The sequence below is a fragment of the Cryptomeria japonica genome, chromosome 3 (assembly GCF_030272615.1).
Source record: "Cryptomeria japonica chromosome 3, Sugi_1.0, whole genome shotgun sequence".
NCBI lineage: Eukaryota > Viridiplantae > Streptophyta > Pinopsida > Cupressales > Cupressaceae > Cryptomeria > Cryptomeria japonica.
The window spans coordinates 639,336,911-639,348,248 of NC_081407.1; the positions used below are offsets into that span (position 1 = coordinate 639,336,911).

An 11,338-nucleotide genomic window follows, 5' to 3' on the forward strand; every position below is an offset into this window, starting at 1 on the left:
AATATAGATGTATATATATCAGATGTATATTATTCGTGTATGTTCACATTTTTTTGTAATGCATTTCCATTATGTCATTCCAATAGAAAACAACCACATTAATACAATCAAATTTCAACAATGGATAGGAGATTGAAAGAAACAGAGGATATCAACAATGTCATTGAAAGCATGTTGCAAGAAAGCAACAAGTTAAAGAGAAACCTCAGAAAGATAATTAACTACTACGAACACAAATCACCAAATCAAACAACAATGAACCTCTCTACATCTTGTAGTGTTGTAGCAACCATACATACTATTGAATTAGCACCTTTACCAATACCAAGTACTTAACAATTACGTGATCCAACAGTTATTTTCACATTGGGAGACATAGTATTTAAATGGACTGATAACGACCTTGGATGGGTTGCTTGGGTTGATCCTGTGTTGTTGTAATTATTCAATCTTTGAAAAGTTACATTCATATTTTGATTAACATTCGAAACAAACAGAACCATCCCATACTTTCAAATATCTTTGATGAGATGAACTCATGTTTTGTTAATATGCTCTCAAATATGTAAATCATAATGTCATACTTTATGTTTTTTAAGCTTATCAGCATATGACCAGTTATCGTTTTCAATGCATGTTTCAATCACATTATGATCAATTTATTATCATTTCAAACAAAAAATAAACTATAAGAACATTGTTCTATGCTCAGTTAATTTTGTTGTGCTTGTGCATATATACCTTTGATAAGCTTACATCATGTTGTGATTGTATTCTGATATAAGAACTACAATTCATCATGCTTATAATTTACTTTTAATTGTCAAAAGGTATATATGCACAATGGCATCTTCAACAGCCACCTCTGAATTGATAGAGCACTCCACAATTGATAATTTGGTAAGCTAAATTATCAAAACTTTTCAAAATAGAAAGCTTTTATGCTCTTTTTTTGGACAATTCATCTCTCTTTTCCATACCATCCTTTTCATTACCACATGCACCCTTTTTCCATAGCATAGTGTAAAAGTAGATGCATACTCTATAGATAACATAACTTGATTAGATAGTTTACTAATACAAGCTTTACATTAACAAGTAAGCAAATATATGACTTGCTTCATGTTCAAATTAAATCCTCTATATTCATATTATTTTTTGTAGGCAAAAACCCAAGAGTATGTGCCTACCCCTTTTGCAATTCAATCTATCAATGCTGGGGATGACCTTCCTTTAGCATTGCTTCAAGTTTTGTCATTTCAGAAATGCAAAACAACACAGATGATACTGACAGACATAAATTAGTGTTATCTAATGGCATATACATGCAGTTGTCAATCTTGCCTTCTAAATATGTTGCTCTGATAGATTCTAGTATTCTAAAAATAGGCACCATAGTCCAGTTAACGAGTTATACATGCCAATACATATAGAACACAAGGTAGGAAATCAAGTATGATTATTAATTACAATCTGTTTCTTCTTTTTTTAATTTTGATTATGTATAATTAACACTAATTTAAAAAGAAGTCTTTTGTTTTCATAGGACTATTGTAATACTTAGTCTGTAAGTGAAACAAAGTGATTGTTCTTTCTTTGGTAAACCAATATACCTATTCAAAGAACAACAACCAGAAATGATGTCTAAGGACGGGCCATCAACATCTAAACTATCTCTTTAGTTTACCATTGAATTGCCATCCCAGCAAACAACAACTTCTGAAAATATAAGCCCTATCAGAACTTTGAATCCATACCAAAATAAATGGACAATCAAAGGAAGAGTTAGTCATAAACGCCCTATTAAAGCATATAACACAGCCACAAAAAATGGCCATGTGTTTAGCTTTGACATTATTGATTGTCAGGGTTGTGAAATTAGAATTACATGTTTTGATCATATAGCTCAATTACACTCTAACCGTGTGGACATAGGTTCACATTATCTTATTTCAAAGGGATCCATTAAGGAGGCAAATGCAAGGTACAAAAAACTAAATAGTCATTTAGAAATCACCTTGTCTAATGCATCTATACTGACACTCTGCACCAACGAAGAACAAGAAGATCAACAATGTCCTCTTTTCACACCCATTAATGAATTGTTTCATCTATCAAATAACACGTTGGTTGACATAATTGGCCTTGTTCTATATGTTGGAGATATCATTCCAATACACAGGAAAGATGGCAATGAAACACACAAACGTGTTGTGAAAATTAATGATCTATCTGATTCAACAATTGACATCAACCTATGGGGTCCAATGGTAGAACAAAAAGGCCTACAATTGAAAGATATGTTGAGTAATGATAGTGTCGTTATCCTTGCTTTGCGTAATGCTCATGTTGGCTATTTCAATGGCAAGCTTATAAACATTATAGCTGCAACCACATTACATATCAACCCAACTTTTCCAGAAGCAGAGCCTCTAACATTAAGAGGAAAGGACCCTTTACTTGTTGTACCCTTTGTTAAAGAAACTATCCACATAGATGGCAGATATACTAGAATGACTATTTCTTCAATTCGTGAGCAAATGAGTGTCAAGCCAGAAACAATTCAGACGACTTTGCTAGCTGTTCTGCACTTTGTAAACGTAACTAACCAAAATTTCTATTACACAGCTTGTCCATTATTAGTCAATGGAAGGCCTTGCAAAAAAAAAATGTACAAAGCAAGTTGATGATTCTTGGTTCTGCTCTAGATGTCAAATGACTATGCAAGACTATAATTATAGTTACCTCTTGCCACTAAAGTTACAAGATGCCACAGGTACTCTATGGGCCACTACATTTGATGAGGGTAGCATTCATTTGCTACACAAAAATGCAAAACAACTTTGTGCACTACAAAATGATGCAACAACAACAGAGACACCTTGCTCAATGATTAAGAGACTACTGTCACGTCACTATTCCTTCACACTGCTAGTTTCCACTGAGACATATAATTCAGAATCAAAGATGAAAGTCACAGTCAATAAAGTCTCTCCTGTTGATTTCAAAGCTGAGTCTCATGCACTACTTGTAGAAATTGACCGCCTAAGTACACAGCCTTAGAGTTATAACACATCTTTTTTGATTATTAAACTTTCACTTTACAATACAATTATAACATTAGCTAATTTACATATTTAATAGTTTTACATATACAAACAATTACACTTTACGAACACAAGGCTGCTTCTATAAATATCTATATGTACATTTCTTACATCGATCTCTTATCTGTTTGAAAGTTTTTCCTCTTGACATAAGTTATTTACACTCATACTCATTACTTTAAAATGTGTTGAACTCTATGTTATTGCAGAAAATTTATACACATATATCATTTTTTTTTGTCTAATATCTATTTGTATAACTATACAACACCAAAATTATTCATACTTATGGAATTCCGTAGATACACAACTATACTTATATATGTACATAACTATATATAAGTATTCATAGTTATAGTCTTTTTGTTATATACATGTGTAGTTATATATGTGCATATGTTCATATACAAAACTTTGAATTTTTAAATGCTATGTATATATACATGTGTATATGTATACATACATCTGTATGTATTAAAAATTACTATATCTGTGCATACCTATATTACAATCATTCTTTTTAAAACAACAACTAAGAACAACAACGGATTATACATCTATACACTAATATATATATATATATATATATATATATATATATATATATATATAATTATTCATAGTCTTCGTTTTTTTTTATATATACATATGTAGTTATATATGTGCATATGTTTGTATAAAACACTTCAAATGTTTAATTCATATGTATATATACATGTGTATGTATCAGAAATTACTATATCTATTCATACCTATATTACAATGCTACTTTTGAAAAACCAAATTGCTAACAGCAACAAGTGTACGCAGAACAATGTACTACAAAGTAAATTTATGACTTTCCAAAACCCATACATTTCAAGTAAAGTCATTTACAGGTATATAAATATCTATAAATATAAGTTGAGTGAACAAGAGCAACCAAACAATAGAATAGATCACTACACATACGAATAAACATCACAAAACCACTTTACATACACGACAAATCCTCTAAAATCACCTAACCATAGATGAAGCAATTTTCAAATTTCATACATTCTTGATACATACTTCAAAGTTAACTACCTTCAATTATGAAAATTCTGACATACCTCTACTCTCTTTGAAATATTAGATATCTATCCAGCCTTGCCCTCAAGAAATTGATGCTATCAAATTGAAGAGAAGCCAGACCAATAGAACTTACTATGCAAAGAACAGAGCCGATATCTCCAAGAAACGACAACTAAGATGTCATGCTCTGCACGGACCTTGCAATAACTCACAAAAGTTATTAGAAATAGAAAATAATGATCTTGAGCAATTTAATCTCAATCAAACATTTTCTACTGCTCCTGAACTTGCTGTGAAGATTGCTTCATTTCAAAATACATTGTCTAATTTCCACAAAAAGATTGATATGTTGGAGGTCACACAGCCATGTTCTGTTTGTAAAGAAATGTATGTGGGCATGACTATTAAAAAATTCAATCACGTGCTTATGTGCATGAGATGTTATGGTGAAAAAGGCCTCCACCACTTCTCATTATCAAACAATATGGACCCAGGTGAGCAACCTTTTGTTTTAAAGTCTCTCTCTCAAGTAGAAGAAATGCTTATATAAAGAATTGCCCCAGTTTTACAAGTAACACATGCAAAGGGAGGCCAAGACAAATATTTTGGCCATACAATAAACTTCCCACAAGATATTTCTGAAATTGCAATAACATTACCTTGCCATATTAAGCAATTAGAAATTCTAATTGTCTGTAGAACCAATTTGCAAGGATTAACTTATGACTGTTACGTCAATAGATTTCACGTCATGAATGCATTGGCTTACAAAATGAAATATGGTCAATACTACAAGGATGTAGTCATTGATCTAGATGCAGTGCATCTATTGCCAGACCAAATCACTAACATAACAGATCTATTGCATTCAGTCGATTCCCTGCAAGAAGATGTTGTTCAAGATACTTCCACTCTGGTCAATATAAACAATGAAGAACAAATCGAGGAGAATTCTTCCTCATTTATTCCACAATTACCATCATCAATACCAGAACTTGATGCAATAAAAAATATCCTCCATCTAGATGACAACAACAACATTGTTCCTTGGCCACAAATTAGTGTATCGCCTATCAATGAGTGCAATACCGAGGGCCTCCTTTCCATGGCATTCCCAACACTTTTTCCTTCTGGAATAGCATTACCACTACAACAAAGAACAAGACAAGTACATTTACATGAATATGCTTTGCAATTGATCAAATATTATGATCAAAGATTTGGGCAACATGTTCGCTTTAGATATTATATCTACAATCTTATGATGAGACATTGACCCCAACAATCAGCTGTTGTGTTCATCAAGACTAATCTACAAGATAGTCTACCACACAATCTTCATGGCCTAAAGGAATACTTACAAAAGACACCCACAAGTGAATTACCAACTCATATCATGTGATATGCAGCCTCATTGCGTGGTACATGAGCATTTTGGAGCAAGTCCTGCCGCATTTTGGAGCAAGTCCCGCCGTGACCTTACATCAATGATAGAACAGTTAGGTGCACCTACACTAATCTTCACCTTAAGCTCGGCTGATACAAAATGGTGAGACTTGCATAAGTTATTGCCAAAAACAAAGTCAGCTACTATACCCAACAACAAAAGATAATTTACTGAAAATTTAGTCAATAATCCCCACATTATAGCTCTATACTTGCACTTAAGATTTCAAATCTTTCGTGATGAAGTCATTCTCAAAGAACTGAAAACCATTGACCATTGGCACATATATGAATGGCAACACCGAGGTTCTGCACATATACAGGGCTTACTTTGGTTGCCAGAAGCACCAAATGTTGATAACCTTGATTGGTCAGACCATGTAAGTACCCAATCACTTAAATACTTCTTTGACCAGTACATCACAACATGGAATCCACGTCCTGAAGAAGCTCACTTGAACAGGCAATATATGCCTGCAATTTTAGATCCATGTCTTGCAGATACAGAGATCATATCCAGGTCTGATCCTTGTACTGATTATACTAAGTTACTCAATGTTGCTCAACAACATACAAAGTGTTCAGAGTATACCTACTTGAGGAAAAAAAATGCAACCCTTCAATGCAGGTACAACGATCCTTGGCCTGAACAACACGAATCCTCATTGATATTAGATCACAACAATAACCCATCATACAAACTAGCAAGGAATGACAATCGTCTGAATGTACACAACCCAACAATGCTCGCCATATAAAGGGCTAATGTTGACTGTCAGCCTGTCTGCTCCAAAAAAGCAGTTCTATAATATATCTCAAAGTACGCATCCAAAATTGAACAAAAGTCAGAAAGTTATACTGATATCTTGAAATGCATAGTTGAAACAACCAATTCAAATGATACAATTCTCTTAGCATACCAAAGACTGCTCATGGGCATTGTTGCTGATAGGGACATTAGCGCACAAGAAACTTGTCACATGTTGCTTAAACTCCCATTGATATCTTGCACACGCCAATTTGTAACACTCAATGTTGGTAAAATAATCTTCCAACGCATAGCTAATTGTGATGAAGAATCTCAAACCTCAATATCTTACATCTCAAACTACATGAAACGGCCATCAGAATTAGCAAACCTGACTCTGCTTCATTCAACCCAGTTATATACATACTCTGAGCACCGCAAATCATCTAAATGGATGAAAAGAAAGCTACCTGCAATTGTAAATGTCTACTCGCAACACAAATCTTTACCTTTAGAAGAGGACAACAGTTTTGAAAGTTTCTGTTGGAGTGAATTGCTTCTTTATAAACCATTTCGAATCATACCTCTACATATAGGGAACACAACTGAAGAAATTATCATAAATTGGAAAGATCTTCAAAGTATAGATTACATATGATGGCATGTAAATGGTTTTGAAGAACACATTACCACAGAAAATGGTGAAGAGCTACAGCCAGAAGAAATTCAACAATCAACTCATGAAGATCTGTACGAATCGAAGTTCTTGTCACAAATGGGAGCATCAAACAACTTTGACGTTGTTGCTCTTCAAATGCTTGGTAGACGTGATTTTGATCTACAATTTGATTGGACTGCTTGTATACCTGATGAACCACTGCATTCAAAATCATCTCACTTTATATTAACAAAGAAAAGCCAAGCACCCCACAATCTTGCCAACCCGCATTTAAATGCACCTACTAACTATGAGCTTGCTAGAAACCAAATTATTGCACTTGATATGATTAAATCTCATGCTAAACAGAACCTACATTCTTCACCATTACGATTAATCATTCAAGGCACAACAAGCACTGGAAAGTCATTTCTTATTGACTGCATACGCACACAGTTAAATTCCAATTTAGAACATGCACAATACCTTTGCTTGTACTAGCACCAACAGGTTTCTCCGCATATAATATCCAAGCAACCACAATCCATGCTACCCTCTGTATACCCATTCAAGAATACAAACCATTAACATGCCATTCCCTATTAATGTTTCAAGAGCAATGCAAACACTTACGTTACATATTAATAGATGAAGTGAGCTTTGTTGGCCCTCAATTACTCATTAAGATTGATAAAAGATTGCGAGAAGCTTTTCCCAGCAGACAACATGATTCATTTGCAGGTATCTCAGTCATTTTGGTTGATGATCTTGCACAGCTTCCCCCAATTATGGATAGGCCATTATACGCATCTCACTCAATGACACTAGCTCTATGGCACACATTCAATACTGTTGTGACCTTGGATATTCCATTTCATCAACAAGGCACAAGCTCTTCACAGATAAGTTTCCATGAAATATTGCTTAATATCCGCAACTCAACACCATTACAAACAGATTGGGAATCCCTTCAGTTGCGGTCAACCCATGCTTTGACACAAAATAATCACTTCAGCCAACAGAAGCATTTATTTGCAACAAATGCAGCTTCAAGTGCACACAACATAAAGATGTTAACACAATTGCACTCACCCATTGCACGTGCAACAACGATCATTTCCCATCAAAGAGATAAGCACGCACACCAAGAAGAACAACTAGCATTTGAAATTCTTCTTTCTATAGACCAGGAAATTATGCTTATTGCAAATTTATGGATAGAAGTTGGCCTTGTAAATGGTGCTTTGGGTCAAATCAAACAAATTATCTACGATGCAGCTTCCAAACCACCTGATTTGCCAAAATATGTGGTTGTTCTTTTCAAACATTATATCGGGCCTTCATGGGATCCACAAAATCCAAAACATGTCCCAATTCCACCAATTACTAGAGCAAACCGCACACAAATTCCACTAGCAATGGCATGGGGCATTACTATTCACAAGTCACAGGGGCTGACATTAGACTTTGCCACAGTTGACAATGGTAAAATGGAGAAACAAGGCCTAACATTCACAACACTTTCAAGAGTAAAAGCAATTGAACACCTACGTATACAACCAACCTTCACCTACCAAAGATACTCATGATTGAAAAGTGCAACATCAACAGTACTACGAAAGGCTGAGGAAACCCACTTGCTGTAGCTTTCAAACAGAACAAAACAAACATACCTACAGAACAAATACAATCAGGTGTGCAAATCACATCTTCATTATGTTTTCATGTATTGTATATCTTCTATTCAATGTATCAACACAAAACAATATTTCTACTTTTCAAGATCAGCAACACAACTAATGTCTATGCAAGTGAAGACCCCTTTTACATGTGCCAACTCTACAACAAAAGGTACACACCTAACACCCCCTTCCTATTCAACTATTTTGAAACTTTCAACAAATTCCTCCCCCCCCCCCCCCCCCCTATTTTCCACAATTAGTTTCTCATACGTTCTTATTTATTGCAGGTTCCAATACACTTTCAGTCTGCAAGGCAACTGTTCACTTTAACACATATAATGGTTTCTGATGGTAAGTGTTATACTATTTATCATTACCAACCTTTTCTCATTAACATTCCTTTACACCTTAAATTTTTTTTGATTGAATAATTGAGCTTTCAGTAAACAATAACATCATATGGATATAACAATTAAAAAATTTACCCACTTGTTCAATGCATTTAATATTCACTAATGTTGTTCTAATACAAGATTTTTACTTTGTTTATCTTCAGTCTGCAAGACACCTCTTCCATTTCACAGCTATTATAGTTTGTGAAGATTAGCTTTCAAAAAGAACAACATCCAATACACCAAGCTCATTAATTTTAAGGTATGCAACGCTCTTCAGATTTTCTCTACTCTACTTCAACATTTCTTGCTTTGTTTATGTTCTTTAACCGTTTGTATATTATACTATTTATCATTACCTACCTTTTCTCATTAACAATCCTTTGTTCTTACTTTGTTTATGTTCTTTAACTGTTTCTGGATGTGACCACTTTCACCTTGCAAGTTCAATAATTTCAAGGTATGAAACAGTCTTTAGATTTTTTGTACCGTGCTTCCAAGTTTCGTGTTTTGTTTATGTTCTTTAACTATTTGTATATTCGACCAATTTCACTCTGCAAGGCACGTGTTCAATTTTACACGTATAATGATTTTTGATGGTGTTTTCTCACTGAATCTCTCTTTACAATTGATAAGTATTATACTATTTATCACTACCGACCTTTTATCATTAACATTCCTTTAGACCTTCAAGTTATTTTGATTGAATATTTGAACTTTCACTAAAGAATAGCATCAAATGCAGCAATGTCATTACTTTAACGGTATGTAAACCTTACTCACTTATTCAATAAATTGATTTTCCAACATCTACTTGTAGGCTTCTTACTTTGTTCAGGTTGTTCAACTATCCATGGACATGTTCACTTTTACATGTATTATGCTTTCTCAAGGTTTTCAATTTGTACCTATTATCTGCCTTCTCTCTTTAACATCCCTTCACACTTTCAGGTTCTCTTCACTAAACAATTCAACTTGCCATAAAGAACAACAACCAATACACAAACCTCATTACTATCAAGGTATGTAAATATTTTCAGAATACAAAATATTGTACTTGGGAAAATTAACTTACTTTCACATCTTAAACCAAATGTAATTATTATTTTCAAAACATTCTCTATAGAAAACCTCTCTCACAACAAACAAATACTGACATGAACCATACATGACATTCCAATTCTGCAATTACACATCCATAAGGTATTATATTACTAAAAAGTGCTGACTTTCAAATTTTCATGACTTTCAAAGTATTTAACTTCACCAAACTTACATGTTATCCAAATCTAACTTATATAAATAAACATTGATGCAGGTCTTTCATCATATAGATCACATGGAATTCAACAAAAGGCTATATAACATGTTGCTCTTACCAGCATGGGGGATGGAGGGTGGATAACAACAATACTCTGGGTCCAACAAAAAAAATTGGTTGGGAATATTATAGCCTACAAAAAAAGTTGTAAAACAATATTCATAACATTTTCTTCAAGTACATCATGCTGCATACACTAGCATGGGGGATGGTGGGTGGAAAATTTTCAACTTTGGGAACAACCATTGGTTGGGTTATGTACACAAAAATTGTCTTACTGTACAATTAACTTTTTGACATTAATAGAATTTGGTTGTTTACTTATACAATACAACTTACTTCTCAATATAACAAATCTAATACATCTACTAACATTTTCCCTTAACAATCGGACCTATCAGCCTCCTGTTGCAGGCACTCCCCCTGCAACTGCTAGTAATAGTGGTGCCACGTTGTGGGCGAACATAGAGTACTGACAAAAATAGTGTCTTGTTGTTGACGATGCAAACAAAAAACATGGGAAAAAATTACAAACAAGGTTCATGACGAAGAATGTCGAAAAAATCAACGGCCGTTCTTTTGAAAGTTGAACCGTTGATTTTAAAAATTAGCTTGTCCATTTCATATAAGAAATGTCTTCCACATAATTAGCGCTTGCATTTGAGGTGCAATGATTATGTCGATAATAATTTAAATTATGTCTATTAAAGTAATTTCAATTACAATATTTGAGTTAGTTTATCTTCTTCTTTTTTAAATGATAATTATATTTTCAAATTTAAATCAAAATTTGATTTTTTATTTTAAATCTATATATAATTATTTAATATTTATTTCCAATTAAAAATCAATATTATTAGTCTAAAAATTTGTTCACATAATTGCTTTTACTTATTAATAATTATATTATTTTTTCATATTTTTAAAA

The 11,338-nt window shown here is 33.4% G+C and overlaps 1 protein-coding gene across 1 annotated transcript; it reads left to right on the forward strand.

Moving 5' to 3' along the window:
- Positions 1-843: 843 nt before the first annotated feature.
- LOC131050257 (replication protein A 70 kDa DNA-binding subunit A-like) lies at positions 844-3,063 on the forward strand. Its single transcript, XM_057984449.2, has 4 exons — positions 844-900; positions 1,165-1,248; positions 1,869-2,600; positions 2,761-3,063. Exons 1-4 carry the CDS (start codon positions 844-846, stop codon positions 3,061-3,063), a joined length of 1,176 nt encoding a protein of 391 aa, XP_057840432.2.
- The last annotated feature ends 8,275 nt before the right edge of the window (positions 3,064-11,338 follow it).